At 33.7% G+C, this 23216-nt stretch overlaps 3 protein-coding genes across 9 annotated transcripts in view; 1 reads left to right on the top strand and 2 right to left on the bottom strand.

Annotated features, from left to right (window-relative positions):
• Window positions 1–27: 27 nt before the first annotated feature.
• LOC119832996 lies at window positions 28–794 on the bottom strand. Its single transcript, XM_038356865.1, has one exon. It carries the CDS (start codon window positions 671–673, stop codon window positions 131–133), a length of 543 nt encoding a protein of 180 aa, XP_038212793.1. The 5' UTR covers window positions 674–794; the 3' UTR covers window positions 28–130.
• Window positions 795–1513: 719 nt separating this feature from the next.
• LOC119833125 (DNA repair protein REV1) lies at window positions 1514–5611 on the top strand. Of its 3 annotated transcripts, none has more exons than XM_038357015.1 (2): window positions 1514–1763; window positions 1858–5611. In XM_038357015.1, exon 2 carries the CDS (start codon window positions 2143–2145, stop codon window positions 4816–4818), a length of 2676 nt encoding a protein of 891 aa, XP_038212943.1. In that variant the 5' UTR covers window positions 1514–1763; window positions 1858–2142; the 3' UTR covers window positions 4819–5611. The 3 variants fall into 3 exon arrangements, with proteins under 3 accessions (XP_038212943.1, XP_038212942.1, XP_038212941.1); XM_038357014.1 differs by having other exon boundaries at window positions 1837–5611; XM_038357013.1 differs by having other exon boundaries at window positions 1819–5611.
• The window catches only part of LOC119833126 (tubulin-specific chaperone cofactor E-like protein), a 22198-nt gene continuing 3868 nt past the window's right edge, over window positions 4887–23216 (bottom strand). The window contains exons 2-8 of one of the 5 annotated variants that reach the window (XM_038357017.1): window positions 19204–19459; window positions 18494–18996; window positions 18254–18353; window positions 9051–9235; window positions 7633–7764; window positions 7199–7298; window positions 4887–6872 (exon numbers count right to left, since the gene is read on the bottom strand). In XM_038357017.1, coding sequence (XP_038212945.1) covers window positions 6744–6872; window positions 7199–7298; window positions 7633–7764; window positions 9051–9235; window positions 18254–18353; window positions 18494–18996; window positions 19204–19449 — 1395 coding nt within the window. In that variant the 5' untranslated portion in view covers window positions 19450–19459 and the 3' untranslated portion in view covers window positions 4887–6743. Of the gene's footprint in view, window positions 6873–7198; window positions 7299–7632; window positions 7765–9050; window positions 9236–18253; window positions 18354–18493; window positions 18997–19203; window positions 19462–23216 lie in introns of all 5 variants that reach the window. The other 4 variants (XM_038357016.1, XM_038357020.1, XM_038357018.1 and 1 more) reach the window with 4 other exon arrangements.

Below are 23216 nucleotides of genomic sequence, written 5' to 3'. Positions count from 1 at the left end.
TTTTAATCCATAAAATATGTAAACAGTTCATGATGTTGAAAGTTTTAATTTTTCTTTTCAATTATTATAATGTTCAAAGTATAAGCAAAAAATTTATTGAACATACAAATAGACTTATAAACATATTGATTTACACATTTATATTGGGTAACCCTGTTTTACTTCCAATTGAAACTTCAATGTAATTCAAAAGTCTTTGGGCTAAACTCTTAGTTTCATCTTTTTTCAAAGCATTTGCATTTAACATATCTAACCGGTTTTCTTTACAAAAACATATCACTTCACTTGTATTCACAGCCATAGCATTAATTGGAAGCCCACTTGCATTTACTAGTACTGTTCGACGAATTCTCAAATCGGGATGAACGTGATCCAAAACATTTTTGACCCACTCAATACAAGAGATACGACTAGAATCCATTGCTATTATAACAAAATCTATATCCATTTTTCCTGTTACGTCCGACTGTCTCACAATATCTTCCAGATTGAAACACCTTAAAACTGCTAATTTCCATCGTAAATTAACTCTATCGTGTACTTCTATCAAGGCTTCAGAAATATTTTCTATAATATCGATATTTGACGAAACTACAACGATAGATAAACTGTTTTTGTAACAAGTAGGGCCAACCCAAGGCGCTATGAGAATATCTTTATCGATGACCGACATGGTTTTCTAATTTTCTTCTTTTGTAAGCACTTGCAACCAGTACCAACCCGACCTTATTGGAGCTTAACGGGTTTTAGTTTGAGAAATTAGACAGTCTATAAACTGTAATTTTAAGCATACAAATTAATTCAATTCAATTTTATTTTATGAATGGCAGTGCTCATACAAATTAAATAACACTCCTAAACCAATAAGATATAACAACAAAAATTCAAATTCAAATTAATGACATTGACATATTGATAACTCAATTTTTATTGTTTGCGATTGTCTATGATTTTTTGGAACAAAGTCTTTCAGATTTCTGTTTAGGCAAATATTGCAGTTTTGTAAAATTTACACAACTTGATCGGATACATTATAAAATTTAAATTTTATTTTCAGTGATTCAATGAAATGTTGAAAATTTTAACATATAAATTTATCTAAACCATATTAGAAGATGAGTAAAAATTTTGCGTCAGGTAATTTATCTGATGTAGAGTCTGCCTGTGGTAGTCAAGCACGCTTCTGCACGAGTTCGACCAGCAGTTTGAAGTCGGCCATCCATTTGTAATTTCTGCAATCAACTTTACGCCTCTCTGAATGTTCATGGGCGATGGTAGCGCTTATATAATATAATCATATAAAACAAAGAAACATGCCTAATATGTCCATATAAGTATTTTTAAGTTAGATAGCCAATAAAGTACATTTATATATACTAGAATGTGTGGGCTCTATTCTCTTCTTCTTCTTCTCATTCTTTAGTGACAATTCCCAATTCCACCGAGGACGGATTCTGCTCTATTCTCCGACTAGCCAATATCTTGGTGTCAAATTTGACAAAAATGTTGCCACCATTTTTCGCTGTTTCATAATGCCAAGAGAAGGTTTGTTTACGAATCGAGTTGATTCAGAAAAACAAGAGTCAACAGCCAACACTGCTTGACATTTATGCACGTTAGATGTTCGGTTTTCCGTTTTGCTGAGGCTAAGCACAGAGTTCTTTTATATGACTTTTTATCAGACTAACAGAGTAATTTTAATATATACAGAAATCTAACTGGAGGAGACGAGTTCAATATTGGATAAAATTTACCCATTACAGGTGTTAATGATTAATGATTGTTTGTTTATTTTTGAGTTGTTTTTTGTTTAATTAGTTCACACTTCATTTACAGATGATTTATAATTTTTTGAAGACAAGCTTTTCGCCTGCGTATTCAAAGGAAAATTCGGATAGTTCTTATTCCCATGGCACAAAACCTATCCATACTCAAGTCTCAAGCTTTCTTAATACCCAATTCCACCCAAATAGGTTCAGTGGTTTAGGCGCGAATAAGCGACAAACAGATACTCTCGCATTTACTAGAGGTATAGTGTCTGAGGGATTATTTGTTTGTTAGAGCTAGAACCTTGATTTGATCAAATATTAAAATTATGTAAAAAAATTCTACAAGGCATATCTGTTTAGGCTAAGATTTATAATGAGGCGACGTGATGAAAAATTTCCTGATAATGGATTTGAAGGATGGGGTGGATATATGCAAGCTAAAATATCTAAACTGGAAGATCAGTTCACTTCAAAAGCTTGCAATGAAAATAAAGTTTCGGATATATTTTCCGGTGTAAGTATTTTTGTAAATGGTTTCACAATTCCTTCTGCTGATGAATTAAAAGAATTGATGGCGAAACATGGTGGTATATATCATACATACCAAAGAAGTGAAGATTTTGTTATTGCTTCAAATTTACCTGATACTAAAGTCAAGAAAATTTCTTTGGCTAATGTTGTTAAGCCTGAATGGATAACAGATAGCATATCCGCAAATAGGCTTTTAGACTACAAAGATTATTTACTCTATGGCAGTAAAAGAACCCAACCGCAACTAAATTTTAATAAATTATCAAATAGGAAAAGCCATGAGCCAAAAATTGTATCTAGAGATGAAATTGAAGATGACTTTATTAAAAAAGATTTATCTCCACAAAAAGTTATACCAAGCTCACATAAAATTGAAGAGACTATGTCAACAAGTTCAATTTATTCTAAACTAGATCTCAAAACTTTAAAAAATGGACCTAAAACTGCAATAGATCCCAATTTTATATCTGAATTCTATAACAATTCAAGGCTTCATCATATTTCCCAACTTGGTGCTTGTTTCAAACAATATATAAATGATCTTAGAGAAAGCAGTGATTTCAAATTTCCAGCATGCATTGGTATTAAGGAAAAGATTAAATTGTTTAACCAGGGTAGTACTTTCACAATGAATTTTGAATATAATAAAGTAATTATGCACATTGACATGGATTGCTTTTTTGTTTCTGTTGGTTTAAGAAAACACCCTGAACTTAGAGGCCAACCTGTTGCTGTTACTCACTCTAAAGGTGGTCAGAGTCAAATGAAGAGATCAGGAGTAGATAGAGCAGCTGAATTTAACCTTTATAAACAAAGACAAGCTAATAAGTTATCAAAAGCTACTGGTATTTACCTGGATGGTTTTGAATTGGAAACTAGAGTTGATAACATAGGTGATGAAAATGATAAGTTTGGATCTATGAGTGAAATAGCCTCCTGTTCTTATGAAGCTAGAAATAAGGGTATAAAAAATGGCATGTTCATGGGTGCTGCATTAAGATTATGTCCGGAATTGCAAACTATTCCTTATGATTTTGAGGGTTATAAAGAAGTAGCCTATACATTATATAACACAATTGCACAGTATACTTTAGACATAGAAGCTGTTTCATGTGATGAAATGTATGTTGACTGTACAAATTTATTAAAAGAATTAGATGTGAGTGTTGAAGATTTTGCAACAATATTACGGGAAGAAATAAAAGATAAGACAGGTTGCCCATGTTCTACAGGCTTTGGAGGAAATCGCTTGCAAGCAAGATTGGCTACCAAACAGGCAAAACCAAATGGGCAATTCTTTTTAACTGCAAATCTAATTGAAGATTTTATGTTTGATATCAAGCTTAAAGATTTGCCTGGGGTTGGAAGGCAAATATCTCAGAAATTAGAAGCTCTTGGACACCAAACATGTGGTTCACTGCAGGCACTAACTTTATCTAGCTTGCAGGGACACTTAGGAAATAAAACAGGGTCTCAATTATTTGATCAATGTCGTGGGCGCGACCGAAACCCCCTGTCATACCACACAGTCCGGAAATCGGTGTCTGCCGAAGTTAACTATGGGATAAGGTTTGAGAACAACGAGCAATGCTATGAATTTCTTAGACAACTTGCCGTAGAAGTTGAATCACGAATGCAACAGTTCAAAGTTTTGGGAAAATGTGTTACTCTTAAACTCATGGTAAGAGCTGCAGATGCTCCTGTGGAAACTGCAAAATTTCTAGGTCATGGCTTCTGTGATGTCATCAATAAGTCAAGTTCTTTAGCTGTAGCAACAAATGACTCTGAACTTATTAATAAAGAAGCAGTACTTCTATGTAAAAAATTAAATATAGATCCAAAAGAAATGAGGGGAGTAGGTATACAAGTAACTAAATTAGAATCATTGAATAATAATCAACTTAAAACCAAAGGTGCAATTAGCAAATTTTTGGTGAGTGGTATAGAGAAAGATATTAAAAAGGAGGAGTCTAAAAATATTTCTACTTCCAAGCAAAGTATAAAGAAAGAACCAGTTACTCCTAAAAAGGTTAATCCATCACCCAAAAAGAAATCACCGATACTGGGATCTAAGAGACGGGGAAGACCACCAAAATCCACAAAAATAGAACAATCTACTTCAAGAAATCTTTTAGAAAGATTCGTCCATGTACCAAAAGTAAATGAGGATTTAAAAGAAGTAAAAGACAAACCAATTCTTAAAGAGGAACAAGTCAAAAATGAAGAAAGAACAGGTTTACTGGGTCTTCCTTGGCAGCAGGTGAGGGAATTACTGAGAGCGTGGTTTGATAGTGGTCAGACACCACAATCCTGTGATATTCATATGATAGCGGCGTATATGCGTGAAATGGTTAAAAACAAAAATATCGACAAACTTTATATATTAGTAAATTTTTTTAAAAGAAGGACATTTGAAATGAAGAATGAGATTTGGAATGAAGTTTTTAATCATGTTTTAGACCAAGTTCAAAGTTCTATGATGACTGTATATGGTAAGAAACTATGGGTAGAAGGTTAAGATAAACTGTGATAATAAGGGATATAAATTAAAATATTTTAATGTGATATTAAAGAAAACAATAATAGTTCATTCATTCCATTTATTTTTCTATCATGACTACTATTAAAACATTTTAAAATAAACATAAGACTGTGTCACATAATACTGCCATAACTATATTTTAACTTATTTCATGTGGCAGGTACAGACTAAAGCTATTAAATCAGATACAAAAAAATTAGGGCAAGTTAAAACGCACTAAAAATATGTAAATCTTCAAGCATCCGAAATGGTAGGTTAGTTTGTATAATATGTATCATCATACACTTGTATATTTAAATTTTAAAATGGCAGTTAGTATCACTGTTAAGCTTTTACATGCTTTATGGCGAGAATACATTATATGGTGTTTATGAGCAGTGAGCTATGCAAATAATATTTTTTATAGAAAAACATTCCTATCAGCCTGGTTAGCAATTAAGAAACTAGGAATACAAATAAATTTTATTATCTATAAATTTTTAATAAAAACTAAAGAAGTGAGAACAAAATATACTTGACAGAGAATAGATGAAAGTACTATCTTGTATTCTCGCCATTATGTATTTGTAAATTAATTGCTTTGAGTGTCTGGACAATAATCACACGTTGACACTAATTTTAGTACTTCGTTTACTGCATAATTTTTCATTTTATCCAATCAAAATGTAATTTAACTATAATATCACAGATTTTATTGCAAAAAATAAAAGTTGGAGCATATAATCTGATATAAGTACAGATGTAAAATTGTGCAATAACTAAAAAAAAACAAGCTAAGCTTGGCAAACTCATAAAAAAAACTTAACACTAAATTGTTTGTGACGACACGTAATTTCATTTCAATTAAATGTTACATAATGACCGAGAGTCATTACTATTAATGTTACTACAATATTTATTACATAATATGTTTAACTAAAATAAAATTGTTATTTAGATAAAATGATTACTTACATTACTTTTAAAGATCCTAAAATGTTTTCTCATCTATCGATTGCTAAGGAAGTTTATAGGGTTAAAACGTAGGAATAATTATCGAAGGATTAAAATATTACACAGAACATGTTTAATTAAATCTTTTCATACTTGGACCTACAAATGTTACAATAGAAGAATCAGACTAGAATTGATAGAATGTATCCAAATGGGAAGTTATACAAGTTATTTTTCAATACACTTATCGCCAATTATACTTGTATAGCAATGTTATAAATATGTATATAGACAGGCAAGTTGAATTTAACACAAATAATTTTGGCACTTATATAATTTAATTGAAATTTTTATATGAATGCCAATGTTAGCTCTAACATAAATTATTTCATAAAGTAAACATTAATTTACAGCATTTATTTCACAAAACTCCATGAAAATAGCACTTGGCACAATTTAGGTCAATTATTTTATTTTGTGAGAGCGGCTTTTTTATGTTGGTTCAGTGGTTTTCAATAGTCAACAATTTAATAGTAGAATACTGTTTAAATTTAATTACAGTGCCAAAGATTACATACAAATATATATATGTATGTACCTTCTGCTTTTTTTATTTAACCAGTCTGAAATTAAACAATAATGTTTAACTTCTTTTAAGATTCATGTAGGTATTTGATCGAATGTACTGTGCTTCATATTTATGTACCACGCAAAAGTTATACATAAAGGTGAATGCCAAAGAATTTGGATCTTCTGACCGTAAATGAGAGCAGTGTGGAGTTTAATAAATAATATTTTGCAAAGAAAAACACCGTGAAACGTCAGTGTCTCAATCGACGCCAATTTTACAGGATATTAGACAATATTAGGTACATTTCTTATAATCATTTTTATTATCTGTGGGAAAATTATAATGTCTCTGGTAAGCTTCACTTCTCCAGTCAAGAATTGGCAACGTGTCAATGTCCTCACGCGGTCGAGTTGGCGGATATCGAGTGTTTCAACTTAGAATCGATTATAATTTCATCACCGGAGCGAATGTTGTAAGAGTACAGCTGCTTTGTTGGATATTTCATTTCTTCGGGACCCTGGAAAGCCTAGTTAAATTTTAGTATGGAAATAATATCAGTCAGGGTCAGTTTCACAGCTTCCTAGCTCTTGATATGTACTCTAAGCTCTTCTGCTAGTTAAAATGATACATATTGCATTTTCAAAAGTTTATGTCAAAAAGTGCCAAATATGTTATCATAGACGAACAAGCGGTGAAACGAGCCCCTCATTTGTTTTTAACAATGTATGAAAAAATATTTTTTTAAGTGAATGATATTATTCGTGAGTTAAAAAAAAAACAAACAAAAATATATTTATAGTTATGTGTCACGTATGTGTAATATAATATCGTAATGGACAAAAAATGCTTTACCTGAGTGTCTCTCAGTTCTTGGTCCACATAGAAAAGCCTCATTTTGGAGGCTGGAAATCCCGCCAGCCGCTCTAGACGAGACTTCAAATCCGATACCGTCCTAGAAAATTTAAATCAGCATTAAGCACCTGTTTGTTTTATTGATTTGTGATAATTTAGGATCCGTCAGTCAGTCAGTCGGTCCGAGTCGGACTCGTGACACTAAAAAACTGGTGATCCACTATGAATATGACCGTGCCACAGATATACAATGTAATATATTATAATCTCTGCAAATAGATTGTTAGAATAGAACTCCGAACTATTTAAATTAATTTTAAAAGTAATTTGTTTTTTTTGGGGCCTCCGGCTGCTTACTTTGTAGTCCACTACATGGAAATGGCTGTAAACAAAATACTTTAACATCACTCGAACAAGCTACACGTGACACAAACCTGTAGACATCGACGGTCCTCACTTCGCTGGTGTCGCCGCACGTGAACGTGATCTGCACTCGCTTCTCGGGCCGCAGGTCCACCGACACCAGCGGGTCCAGTTTGCCGTGCACGCCCACCAGCTCCCAGTAACTGTAACGATAGCAATATACATGTGTCAGCCATTGACGCACATACAAAGAGGCAAATAGAAAAAAATATCAATCATTGGGTCTATAACACACACACATTGCACAGCAATTATTATTAAGAAAAATATATTTAACATACGGAAATGTTCTGGTTACAGTTTTATTATATGTTAGCTTATGTCTTAAAAAAAAACCTTTTTAAATCCGTTGCGTAGTTTTAAAGATTTAAGCATATATTATACATATTACATACCTACAGACGCGAAATGTGACATTGCTTTATACTATGTAGTGATACATAGATTTTTTGGTATTAAGCCTATCCTAAAATCAGCAAAGTATGCCTTATACGCGAGTGTTGCGTGAGTATCAATAAAAGACGAATTCAGAATATTTGGAAATACCTGGAAACAACAAAATACATTTAAATGGCTTAACTCTAATAATGCTGCGCCTATCGACACTCATTTCGCAATACCGCCTACAATACCTATTAAAGCATCCTTAATGTGAAATCATCAAATGAGTGGCTAATACATTTTGATTTGTGATTGTTTCGACACAAATTAAATTTTACCTATATACATATATATTTATTGTCAGGTAACGTTTTTGTTGTTCGAATGACGTCTTAATGTTTACATTATGTGTCGAAAAAGACTTTAGTTGTGTGTGTATTTCAGGAATATGTTATTTTTGGAAGATGAAAAAGACGTTTGATGGTTTTATCTTTATAACTCGTTGACATTAAATAACTTTGAAAAATCATTAATGTATTAATTCTTTAGTGTTTTGTCGTCTCTATCTGAGCTCTGATGAAATCATTTCACAGCTAAAAGACTCGAGAGCAAGATAGCAAATCTTCATCAGCAAGGTGTAGTCTAATTTAAGTGAACGGTATTGTTGATACATTTTATTTGAATAGGCATGACAATCCGTTCTATCTCTATCTGTTGTGGAGTGATTAATTGAATAAATAAAATAATGAAATTCAAGAATAATAAAATCGAGTATTCGTAATAACGTTATTGAATCAGATACCTGAGCCGGCATGTACCTATTGTTTAATATTTTAAGTATCCAACAATATAATTGGAAAATTAATTAATTTCTCAACCGATGAAAGGATTTGACTGAATACAAATATATGCTTCTTGATGAAGGACAAACTGCACTCATTGTCACATAAAAAGAATACAAACAAGGGAAATTTGTATGGGAAACTGCACACACTAACGCAAACGGCACGCGCGAGAATCAACGGTCGAAAAGCTAGTAGTTTCTTACCGATCAGGTCGATCAGCCTCAGGCTTCTCCATATAGTATCTGATGAACGCCCTCTCAGCCGCGTCACGCTCCTCCGGAGGTACCGCGCCCCCTCCGTTCAGAGTCCTCACGTGTGGCAGACGAGCAACTAGCAGTAGACGCCGCTCATGCTCCGTGGACTCCACGCGCTCCCATAGCGGCCAGCCCTGGAAATAATAGAAATAATTAATGCGATGACATCAAACCCTTTCATAATGTGAGCTGTGACATTAGCGAATAGGCTCTTCACAAACTGCCCATTGAGATTAAAATTAGAGGTAAAACTCGTTACAACTTAGACTTCATTGCGTAGACTGTTTAGTTAATTTGGGAAAATATTCATACATGTCATGCTTGTTCAATAAACATCGTATAGAAACTTTATACTAGTAAATAAGGGCACTAAAGCAGGTGTCATCAAAGATCGTGTCCATTGAATTAAAGAGTCACGACTACTGGGATCATGTCCATGTACGTTCAACGAATTATACTTTTAAAGTAACCGTCGCACACTTATTGTATAGCCGCTTTTAATATTTCAAGGTCCACTGGTCACTTTCTATATAGGGAGGATCTTTTTATAGCTTGGATTAACAATTTAATACGTTATAGTTTTCGATTTTTTGCTTCCGAGGCATTATTTGTTCGCTTCAGTATATGGTGATGATATCATCGTTCGTCGATTTAAATTGTGCTTCAATTGGATTTTTTATTTCACTCAGATGTTACCTATAAGGCTATGGACGATGTAAAAATAAATCTTCATACAAAGCCCAGACAACGCGATAGTAAATTGTTAACACAAGTTTGAAGGCTTTATTAATATTTCAATATAAAGCGTCTACAAGCTGGTTTAGAACGTCGGTTATTCCAGCAGTTATTCCTTTATTATTTACTGGCGATCCGCCCCGGCTTCGCCCGTGGTACATATATAGCCTTATAGCCTTCCTGAATATATGGCCTATCTAAAACTGAAAGAATTTTTCAAAACGGACCAGCAGTTATTGAGATTAACGTGTTCAAACAAATAAACAAACAAACTCTTCAGCTTTATAAAATTGGTATAGATTTATATGAGAATTTTTTTTCAATACGACATCTTTATTTAACCTATAAGTCTAAGAATAAATATTTATTGGATAGTCCAATTTTAATTGCTAGTTTACGAAAGTGTCCAACAGATAATTCAAGCAATATCACTGTTTCATAAAACAACATCTGCGTTGGTGGAATAGTTTAATGATAAATTCATATCTGACTTGCACGTGTTCAAAAATATATGATTTCGAAAGCAGATATTGCTCCATCCATGGAACGCATACCACGAAAATATATTAATGAAATATATGTGAAACTAGATAATATTGTATTTTTATTAGGATTTTTTAAAAGTCACCGAGTAGTTTAACCTTATTGTGAGATGTGATCAGACAATAATTTTGAGTCTTCATTTAAGTCTTCTAAAATTGTTAAAGAGTCTTGTTTACTTTTTTATTCTACCAATATAAAGCTAAAGAGATTGTTTGAATGCACTTATTTCAGGAATTATTGGTTCGAATTTATTGAGTAAAGCTATTTACATAACATCATGTACGGCCTGGGTAAAATCGCGGGGCAATGCTAGTCGTAAATAAAAATTATGTAAGCAATATTGGAAAATATTGTGATACTTCTTAAAATTAAAAAGAGTACCTACATATGTGTTTTAGACAAAATTTCTTGTTTTTGGGTTTCGCTTCTTATGCGTTTCAATTTAACGATTGAGACCACATACTACGATACAGCACCCACGGTTCGAAACATCCGTGTCTCATTCACACCAATGATGAACACATCCGTTACAATAAAACCTACGGATACTTACCTAACTAACATGAATATTGTATTCATCAAATACACTACAAAACCGGTACCTATGTAAAACTAAAATTCTTTCAAGTCATTATTAAATTTCTTTGACTACAATATGTACGAAAGTGCAATAGAGTGATATATTGTATTGTTTACGCAAAGACGCATACATAATAATTTTTGTGAAATTTATTCAGCCAGTTTATCTCACTGGCAATATCAGTTGATACGTCATTGATTATATCATGACACAGACTATACCCAGTAATAATAGTGTAATAGAATTAAAGCCAGTTTTGTCCGAAAGCGGAACGCGGAACAAATCCAACCGGCCATGTGCGCATTTTGCATCAGAAATAGGAATTTCAATTTGCGATTACCGCGTGTTCAATTGAAGGACAGACTGCGCAAATAATGATGTTATTTCAGGGTTAATATGATGGTGTATTATAATACAAGAAAAAAACAAATAACTAGGTATAGATATGCACGTCTTCGTATACGTGAATCCATAACACAATCAGTAAGGCCTAATTCTATTCTTTACTTATCAGTGAAAAAAAAAATCTAAGTTCTGCAGTCAATAATGTTAGGTTATATTCAAGCGCGTATGGGACTGTTTATCCCTTCTGTTAACTGCATGGTTGCTATACTGTCAGAATTAATTAACGAAACGCGGGGATACCAAAGCACCTGCATTTCTCCAACCAGGCACAATGCGCGTAATCCCTTGCCCGTGAAATGGCGGGAAATGCAATTTCGTTTTTTTCCCGTTCCAAGCGGTAACGGGTCCGTTCTGAATCATTAATTGCAGTATCGATTTCGCGCCAACTGTAACCTCGTGCTTCATAAATTTAAATTAGACACGCTCTACTGGTTTCGTTTGTTTATTTACAAGTATCACATACGCCAAAATGTAGTCAAAGTTTACGTATATAACTTGTTTTAGGTTCGACATTCCTTACTTCAACTAGATTATTTATAATACAAACTTGTACAAAGCGTATTTCACGAGATTTCTAAGACTTACGTAAAAAAAAAAGAAATGGAAGTTACCAACACGTTGGTTATCCCTCTATAACAACAACAACAACTACAAATAATCGTTAGTTCGATTTTTTTGTGACGTTTCCAGTGATAAACATTCTAATTAGAACACATATTTAACATCCATACATGTCACAAGGTAATATAAACTCGTTTCTTTCTACGCTCTATATTTCAGCTATACAATTTCGACGAAGCAGAGTTGATAAAGTTCATGCAAACAAAGGAGCAACTTGTTAATGAATGCTTAGCTCTTCATGTTTCATAATGAAAGTGGATTTTTATAGTTTGGAAGAATGTGAGTTAGACAACGGAAATCATTACGGTAAACCTATGCCCTATGTATTATTTGTATCATTAATATTAGGTACTTATATATTTTTCATAGGGCGACTTATGAAATAGGGGATTTGTTTTATTGTATGGATGCAGAAGAAATTCATATACCGAACACTAAGATGAATGTTTATTCAAATAAATATATAAGTACTAGCTGCGCCCCGCGGTTTCATCCGCGTAAGTCCGTATCCTGTAGGAATATCGGGATAAAAAGTTATAATAATAAGTATTATTCCAATTGTCCAGCTATCTATGTACCAAATCTCATTACAACCGGTTCAGTAGTTTTTGTGTGAAAGAGCAACCAACACGCACACATTCTTACAAACTTTCGCATTTCTAATATTAATACGATGAAAGCAATCTGTTTTGTGAAAAAAAAAAAACTCATACATCATGAACATATCAAGATCACGTTTCTATAAACACAAATTCATATGAAATAGTTTTACAAGAGTGCCTGCATACTGTATAGCAGAGAATCAGTTTAGTAAAGAGAGCGGCAGCAAACGAATACGATACTTTTCGAGTCAATAATGCAACACGACGAATTTCAAACTAAAAACACGGTATATTCATTATTTTTCAAATTAACACACTTCATTGAACATATAGTACGTACTTAATCCACATCGTGTCAGTGGGACAGAAGTGAATAAGCAATGCAAAACGTCCTGTCTTGTAACGTACTTATACAAGGGGTATATCTGGGTCACCGTTTACTGCGTATAATAAATACGTGCACTACACCCCGCGCAATGGCCAAGTTTCATAAGCCATTTCAATTTGATTTTAAATTTTCTGCATTATCATGAATTCACTTCACTTCATCATCATCATAACATAAAACAGAATTCTATTGACGATTAGTCTTAATGTAAGTAATTGACTTCGATCGCCTATGCCTTTATTAAGGGTACATAATACTGAAAATTGCAACAAGAAATTGATTAAAATAGCTCTCTTGAACTTTACTAAATTAAATTATGTTATCCTTTGTTGTCATGCTATTTCGCCAATCCTTCCTACTATTATTATAAATGCGAAAGTTTGTAAGGATGTGTGTTTGTTACTCTTTCACGCAAAAACTACTGAACCGATTGCAATGAAATTTGGTACGTAGACAGCTGGACAACTGGATAACATATAGGCAACTTTTTATCCCAATATTCCTACGGGCGCAGCTAGTGCGCAGTAGTTCATAATTTCTCAACGTGAAACCAATAAAACAAAAAATGCTTACTGACGTATGTGCTAAATGTAAGGTAGTTTACATAAAACACTTGAAAAACCACACGGGCAACTAAAAAACCTAGAGGCAATGACACTTGCATACGATATTCGAAGGCAGGTACACGTTTGCGTGGGCGCAGGTCGACCGTTGGTTGCCGTGATTCATATCCACTGGTTATTGTCCGAAGTATGATAATCATCCAATAAAAGTTCATAAAGGAATAAACTATAACGGTTTATGCATTTGAGTGCACAATTTCAGTGTGCCTCACGTGTCAAAGGGGCATATTAATTTCTGCCAATAAAGTCCATATTCAGTAATCAATATCCAACAAGCAGTAAAATGTGAAATTTTTATTTAACTTTGGGTTATTTGAATCGTTAATATTATTCGGGCATCGTAATAAGAAGTTAAAGTACACATAAAAATAAAAAACATAATGTAAGATACATTAATATATTCTGTAAAATATTTAAATTACTAATTATAGAACTCAATTGAACTTCCAACTAAAAAACCACCATGAACCATCCAACATTCAAAGACTAAATAAAATTAAGGCAGCTTTCAGCATTTCTCAATGTGTTTGTAAAGCTCAATTCCGAGGCCTTCTAAACTCCGGGCCCTCTTGAAACCGGCACTGAGTCGAATAATAATATTGAAAAAGTTCTCTCGCTGAGGAAAATTTTCCCGTTTAAAACAAAAGAACACACTGTCGTTGGCCAACAAATTACGTAAAGGGTTGAGCTTTCAACAGGCGTCGGTGTACGAGCAATGAGTAGGTACCTAGACCAAAATAATATGGGCATATTCTTTTAGCACACATGGCCTGGCATTGCAAAGAGACAAAATTTCTTACAAGATGTTACTCATCATAAGGAAAGGGAGCATAATTGCATGAATTAATTGCTCAATCTCATTCAGCGGCACTGGGTGGATACATGAAAACATTTTATGTACAGGCGATGTTAATAAATGTATAATAATATATGGATAACAATACATCCAAATCAATCATCTTCAAATCTAATATAAACTTTTGACTTACCATAAATAACGGTATCGAATGACGGATAATAATTGTAAACTTGTTCGTGCTTTGCATAATTCAAAATGAAGCAAATGGAGCGATTATTACATTTTATGATAGATCTTTAAATAACTTGAGTAAACATAATCCAGAGCGCAGATTGCCAATCAAGGTAACCACTTAGAGGCAACCGTTTTATGGCTGAAATGAAGCTATTGAAGTTTGCTTTCGTGTATTTTGAAATCTACATTGTGAACTGTTTTTCGATTTAAAAATGATACTTGAATATATGTATATATATTAATGCATTTATCGAATCTGAAAATAGAAAGGTAGTAAGGAGAGGGTGGGATAAATTCTAAAATAAATATGTAAATATTTTAAATAATACAACTATTTATTTCACAGAATTCCATAAATGTCGTTAATATCAGCGAAAGCAACCATTTAAAGGTAGGTACTGACTACTCGTAGTCTGACATAAATTGTAAAGTTATTTTTTTTTTAAAAAGCATCATCTATACTAATATTATAAAGCTGAAGAGTTTGTATGTTTGTTTGTACGCACTAATCTCAGGAACTACAAGACCGATTTGAAAAATCTCTCAGTGTTAGATAGCCCATTTATTGAGCAAAGATAGGCTATATATGTACCACGGACGAAGCCGGAGTGGAACGCTAGTCTAAAATAATGCTCGACATATTAATACGTGCTCTGACCTTTATACAGGTCGTCGTTGTAGCTAAAAAGTAATCCCGAGAGTATGAAAGCGCAAACACACAATGTCTTAGAAAGAAACCATCTTTACCTGGGGTGTCGTAATGCATGAACCGTTCTCTAGCTCTTACAAAACTTACAGCATCATGGCAGTAGGTAACTTATGTGTTATTTGTTATTTATTGCGTTTTTATATACAATTGCTCAAAGCTTTATGAGTTTTTACATAACTTTTAATTTCTAGTAAACTATTATATAGTGCTAGAAAGTAGATAGCTGCACTGAATCTATAATATTTTTTTCAAAATGTACAGATTTTTGTTAGAACGATAACAATAAACTAACTAGATACGTACATAGGGATATGGTATGAAAACGAGAGATCTACTGAACTTATTAAATATTTTTACGTTTCTTAACTCGCGTTACATTTATTTTGAAGTCGTGGCTTTGCAAAGAATTTTATAGTTTTTCAATTATTACTAAACCGCCGTGGTCTTTTTCAAAATTCTTACATTGATTATCTAGATTGCAGTTAATCTAACTAATGTGTCGATCTATACTGATAAAATCCTACTCCTACTAATATTGTAAATGCGAAAGTTTGTAAGGATGTGTGTATGTTTGTTGCTCTTTCACGCAAAAACTACTGAACCGATTGCAATGAAATTTGGTACGTAAACAGCTGGACAACTAAAATAGGCACTTTATCCCGATATTCCTACGGGATACGGACTTACGCGGGTGAAACCGCGGGGCGCAGCTAGTATAAAACAAAAAATTGTGTTTGTTAGAACGTGCTTTTGTCAGGTACTGGACTGATTTTGAAGATTATTTTTTATCGATGGATATGTACGTGATCCCTGAGTGCTTATAAGCTATATATGTACCACGGGCGGAGCCGGGGCGGATCGCTAGTCACGAATGAAGCTGTCCCCATTCCAATTTAAACGTACCGTGTTGTTTATACGCTGTATATAAATTTTAACAGCACTAGCCATGAGCGAGAGAATGGATAAAATATCAAGGTTCGTAGAAGGACGGATCTTCGCTTTGTCGTATTTTTAGTTTGAAAGTAAGTATTAAGTTTACATTATGACGACCAACGTTCTCACACAGCACTTAAATTAGATGATTAAGAATTGTTATGTTCATGTATTGCGTAGTGGGTATAAATTCATCTAATATCGAGATTAATTCACCTAAATAACCGATAGGTGTTATCTTATGTTTGATTTTGCGTATTAGATTTATTCTCTGCTTATTTTATTTCAGTTACTCAGCATCTAAACTTTATAAGTTGTTGGCTGTTACATATTTCTAAAAATGTACCGAGTTATCTAATATAATTAACAACCAGCTCAGTTATTTACGCATTAATGGACCGATCAATCAAACAGCAATTAAAAAAGAGGTACGATAAATAAAATGTTACACAACGAGTGAATACGGAAAACAATAAATATAATGTAAGATTTTGTATACTTCGTTGCTATGAACGAGTTGCAATTGCAACCGATGCAATGGTCCGTGAGTCATCAATGATATATTATCTAGTTTTGTATTAAGATGTAAGAAACATGGTTACAATGAACTAGTATTGAAATATATGGATACATTTCTGTTTATACTCTTAGTATATTCAAAAATTAAATATTCAAAATTCTAAATTGTATATTTGGAACGAAATTACATAGTGTACTTAAACAAAAATTAACGATGACACCTATAAAAGCTTGTTTAGCTGTGGCACAGGTGTCAACGCCCATTATATATTAGGTTAGGTTATGGTTATACATTCGTTTTTATTTTCCTTCAATGCAATGTTTTCGTGATGTTTATTACACAACAAAATCAGCTGCACTGGTAAATATAACACAGTTAACATAAAACATTGTTTATACCAAAGAATACTATATAGAAATAGCGTGAATTAGCAATTATGCACTTTAAGTCCAAAGGAACAGGCATTAATTTCATCCTCATCACCAATGCATAGGCTAATATCATTTCCTAACGTTACATCAATGTGACATCACACAACTGCGTATTCAGAGCGAACAGATTAAAACAAACGCTAGCCTACACTTTCACATTTTCACACAGCGTGACGGTCATCGTGACAGCATAGGAAAATAGACTTTAAACACATAGCATAGGGAATGTATTAGATCAATATGAAGCATGACAGGATAAGATAAGTCTTAAGAGGTTAGATAGTATATTTAAATACGCATTTTCTTGTAAGTACTTATTAAATATTGAACTGTCTGTATGCATTAACGGAACTTCGGATAGTACGGTATGTAGCGATAAAAATTTCCGCGTACTCAAGGTTAACAAGTTTAGGTCAGGTCCAATCCAAAACTTATTAACCTGTTTCGCTTTGTTGTGTCTGCGTAAAACAACTCCCAACAAAATATGCTGGGAGCGGAAGCGCAGTGTAGTACGTTTACATTTAGGATGTTAAAATATCAGGTCAAGGTTGAACGTGAAGAAAACTACTGGCAATTAGCAACAAAACGCAATAAACTACAATTTTCCGATCGTATAATGTCGAAATTCTTCAATGTTCGGGGTTACTCCGTCAAGATTACGCAAATGTTGGCACTAACTAGGCCAACACTAAAATGGGAAGACCTTCACCCGCATGTGATCCCGGGCTCCCGTGGATTATACGAATAAAACAAATGGCTCTGCGCTCAATCGCTTAGTCTGAGCGACAGGTCGTTTCAACTCGGGAGGGTTATCGTGATGTAACACTGATTGGCGTATGTAATCAAATATGCAGCTGGTAATGATATACTGATCGTGGGATCTCTATTGCTAGATGCTGTGCTATGTATATTCATAGATGTAGAATGCTTGCAAGTTTGTTGTGATTGATTGGATCGTAGAGATTTGTTTTGAAGTAGTAGGTATTCTGAAGGTACCTGGAAATATATTTCTTGGTTTTAATTACTCACCTGCACTCTTAAACTTTTTAAAGCCGGAAACTGAGCCAGTCGATCCACTTCGTCCCATGTTGCCAGTCCAGTATTATTCAGGTTCAGGAACCGAAGTCGACTGGAATGATAAATACAATCGATAAGCCGAACTTCAAATACAATGATCTGATTTACAAGTTCAGTGGGTCAATGACTATTCATTGCGTGTCTACTTATCAACGAATGACATTGAATACCAGACTCTATACGAATACTTACGAAAAGGCATCGTGACTTTTCTTATTTCCATTGCTATCGTCACATTTCTCACACGGATCAGGCTCCAGAGTTGTAATATGACAGTCATTTACTAAAAGAGTTTCCAAGTTGGGGAAAGCGTAGCCGAGTTTCGATATCTCACTCCAGCTGCTTATCGGATTGCCAGAGAAGTGTAGCTTCTTTAGCTGTTCATGAACAGGTTCCGTCTGGTCGCACCTTAGACGAGAGCACTCTTCACATCGGTCCTTCTCATTCACTTCTTTTCCACTGAGATCTACGTACGAATACTCATTGAGACTCAAATGCAGCTCTTCTAGAGCTGGCAGAGCTTTAAGTAGACCAAGTACACTGGGCCATCCAACATAAGTAGAGTTTAGGACGAGGTTGCTTAAACTGTCCCAACGCGAGTGAAGCGATTGAGCAGCTTGAAGTTGTGCAGATAGGCGATTGAAGCTTAAATTCAAGAATCTCACTCTAGGTGTCTGCTCTAGTACCGCAAATACCTAAAAATTGTTCAACGTTTCAACTTTTAGGTAAATACAATAACCATTAAGAAGATTCAATTAAAATGACAATAACCAACGTAAGTATACTCCAGTGAAAAAATTTAAAAACTGCTATTGTTTTGCCGATCGAAACAATTAAGAGCATTGAACTTGTATGAATGGCACTCAAGACTCAAGGTAAATACGTTCCGTCTGAAAACATACCTCTTTCCAATCGGTGAGCTTATTGTTGGCGAGATCAAGCTCCACTACATCTGCGCACTTATCCGCTAAGACTGTTGCGTCTCCAGCACAATCTATATCACAATCATTCAGGACTAGAAGTGTAGGCACACTTAGTCTCGGTGAACGCTTAGGCACAAAAATAGCTACGGGCATATCATCTATTGAGGGGTTCACCTCACCCTTAGCCCCGTACTTCCTCTCGAGTGCTTCTAAGAGCGACGGCATTTTGAACCTGCTGACAATAGAAACGAATACTTCTTTAGTACAATACTAGTGAAAGTATTTATTTACATACAACCGTCTAGTCTGCGTTTTCAATAGTCGTTGATATTCTGCTTTATGGGCATATAATGTGACATTTTATGAATTAATACCAGATCTAGCTACAAGTTGAACTACATTGACATTCAGGAAATGCCAGCCAGTGTCAAAGATCAATAAAACAACTAGGTTTATGGCTATGCGCCTAGTTAATGTGACGTATTCGGGTCGCATTTCCTAACGCGGTATTTTATGTCCTTAACCTTTACGAGAAAGATTTTTTCATTTATTTGAAGCAGTTTCAATTAGTGAAAGCTGCAAGAACAGTTTGACGCGGAATCATTATCCATAAACAATCGCGTTATCGGAACAATAATCGATATTTAATATTAGCGTTTACTTTACGTACACGGTTCCGAGCCACTAGTAAATGCATTCATGCGGATGCGTGTCGAAACGATATCCATCTTACAATTTATGATATGGCCAATTTTATTATTATTGTGTATTTTACAATTATTAACAAACCGGACATTAAGCTGCAATGTAATCAACTAGTTTGGTAATAGAAGCTAATGATAATTGCGGTGACAATCGACATTTCTCAACGACGCTCTGTAGAAAACGACTTCACTAATTATAGTTTCAGATATTGCAGATAGTGTCAATGCAATACTGTAAAATTCTTTGCCACGTGTTAATTGATTATTCTGCAATATACCTATGTTGTAAAAATCTCGTGAAACACAAGACGAGCCGAATAATAAAATTATCATAATATTCAGAGCACAACCTTGATTTTTATATGCTATACAAGCAATTAAATTCAAATAAATCTCGAGTGTGGCTTTCGAGTATTGACCTTCTATGCTTTTAATGCGTTAAAATCAATTTCGCTTTGTTTTTTTTTCTTTTTTAATGTAGTGCGATATCGTTACATAAACATTGAATCGGACATAGTTTGATTTATTATTTTTAACTTGAAGGGACCCGACATTTTGCTATGAAAAAATCTGCCCTTGTTTCTTCTTGGGTCATTAATTTCTATAATGTAATTTTATGTTCAACCGACTTCAAAAAAGAAGGAGGTTATCAATTCAAGTGGTTTTTTTGTTTGTTACCTCATAAGCGGCCGAAAGTTATGAATAAGCAGGAAACTAGATTAATCCCGACTGGAATAGACTTCATTTTTATTAGGTTTAAATTTGCTCAGCAGGTTGTATTTTTATATACTTTTCGTTTCATATCCATATGAATGCGGCATTATTCACGGAATCACGGCAAAAGAGCTATGATGAGAAGAAAATTTTCCTGTCCTATCTACATTTTGTGGTACGCCATATTGAAACACAAAACAATTTTTCATGTACAAAGCAACGGGGCTTATTAGAAGGGTTGCTCAATAAAGTTGTATTCGTGACCATTCAAGGCCAGTCCGTTTTGATTGTACTATGGGTATTTAACACTAATTAAGTCCTTGTCGCTTAGTGAAGGTGACCTCTACAAGTTATAAGACAATTATATTATTTTTAATGTCGAGGTCATGGGTCGAACGCTGAAATACATGACCTCAATACGTGAAAGTTTCGTCATTCTTTGGTATCTAATCCACGATATGTTTCTCAGTTTATGTTCGACAGACGAAAAAAAATAAATCGCTGGACTCATTAGGTTTCGGCGGGAAATTATTTTGTAATACTTGGCGCTCTAAATAGCGCAGTTACAAATAACATACTTGCACACATAAATTAGTGTTTAAATTACAAAAAACCTTCGCAAAATAGACGTTCATACGGCTGCTTGTCTTATTTTTTTCAAAGTTATGAAATGTAGATTCAGAATTTTATACTGTCCGTCACGAGATTTTACCAGTGGTTGGTAGAGTACATTAATATTTGCCGTAGATTTTAACTCTACACATGTCTATAAAAACAATGATGTCCTCATTTAAAATAAAACATCCTCGACACATTAATCCTTCTTCCTAACTTCATGTTCAAATTACATATAAAGTCACGTACTAGAAAGTAAACGTACAAAATAGGCAGTAAATAAGCAAATTAACATAAAATTTATGGATACCCAAGAGAAATCTTATTGCAAGAGAACACGCGGGTATCTACATATATATGCACACAGCCCTCGTTTGTTAGGAAACAATGTGCAGTTATAATTCATTAGTGATCTTAATCTTTCGCCACCGCGCTCTAAGGACCTTGGGTTAAAGATATTCTTCTATTCATTGTGTATTTAATTCGTTATTTGACCGATGCAAGCCAATATACATACATTTAAATAATACTCCTAATTTAAAGATAATCCTCTTTTAACTGATTTTATAAATTTCTTCTATTATATTAAAAGTAAATACGTTAAAGAAGTGCCTGGTTCAATTTACTATTGCTTCTGAATTCTTTTTTATCTTTATTAAACTTAACTTGGTCCGTCTTTATCAATATTAATGACATGTCTTGCAAGAAATATAAGCCACAGAAAAGTGTAGAAGCAGTGAGTGTTATAAAAGATTAAAGAATATTTTTTAATGTTAGTTCTATGTGTAAATCATTTTGAATAATGATATATCGGAGCGATTATTGTGGTTTATTATGTGGCTGGGTATAGGTAGCTAGAGCTTTAACTTCGGTAAAACCGAATTCTTATTAACATGTTCATAGATGAAGAAAGCTAATATCGGTTTAGAAGTTCATGAGATTATGCGTTTAAGTAAGCTTCTCTTCAGCTTTATATTATAAATATAGAAATATAGATATTTATTTAATGTGGAACGAGTCTGGTCGGCGTCCTCAAATCGCACTCCAATTAGTGAGGTGTACCAAGAAATGGCGACTCGGACAAGATAAGAGGGTGGAAAGTAGGATAGCATTTGTTATGCTAGATTTAATGACTAATTATTATTATTAGGTAATCTTTTAGGAGATAGCTTTTGATTTCATATTAAATTATAGGTACTGTACTGTAATTTTTGCAGACACTCTTTCAACAGAAAGAAAGACTACAGTTTTTCGACTACCGCGAACCTTATTTCTACTTAATTAAATTCGGAAACAAATATACAAAATTATACAGAATATACGTAAAAACTCAGTTTATCCTTTATTTTACAGTTTGAGCGGATTACAAGTTAATCGCTTGTTGAGTTCACGACTCGTCTATCAAGTTACTTTTATCGAAACATTTCCTGAAGTATTTTGTGTTAGATAATTTACACATATAATTAATCAACAAATAAAACAATGATTCTACTTCTTCTTCCTGAAAGTACATAGTACATGAAAAGTTATATTGGTACCTACACCAAGATTCCGTTTGTACGCACCAAGTTTCGTTTTCGTGATTTGAATTTTTTTGAAATTAATTTGAAATGCGAACATTGTAACGACTTTTATGTTGCCATAACCTATTTTAAATACATTTTAATCTTATCATATTCATGGGCAACAGCTTGTATTCTTTAAAGGTATTAAATGAAAGACGAAGACTAATATGGGCGTCCAAACACCCCGTCTCGACGGTGGGGGCGCCAGACTATTCCCAACTATTAGACATATTGTGGCGGCAATATATATTAAGTATTCAAGTACCTAATATTTTTAGTAGACAAAAATGAAGATGAACGAAATGTCTGTTGAAATTTTGATCGTCATAACTTCATTTTTTGATCATAATGAAATAACATTGAAAGTCATCAACTTTCATTTAAATTTGCAATG

This window comes from Zerene cesonia, chromosome 16, assembly GCF_012273895.1.
Source record: "Zerene cesonia ecotype Mississippi chromosome 16, Zerene_cesonia_1.1, whole genome shotgun sequence".
NCBI classification, from domain to species: Eukaryota; Metazoa; Arthropoda; class Insecta; order Lepidoptera; family Pieridae; genus Zerene; species Zerene cesonia.
This window is presented reverse-complemented; position numbering and strand designations above follow the sequence as displayed.

Bases quoted from the DNA above. Each gene is read 5' to 3' on its own strand.
- LOC119832996 (XM_038356865.1), bottom strand. From the start codon at position 673: ATGTCGGTCATCGATAAAGATATTCTCATAGCGCCTTGGGTTGGCCCT.
- LOC119833125 (XM_038357015.1), top strand. From the start codon at position 2,143: ATGAGGCGACGTGATGAAAAATTTCCTGATAATGGATTTGAAGGATGG.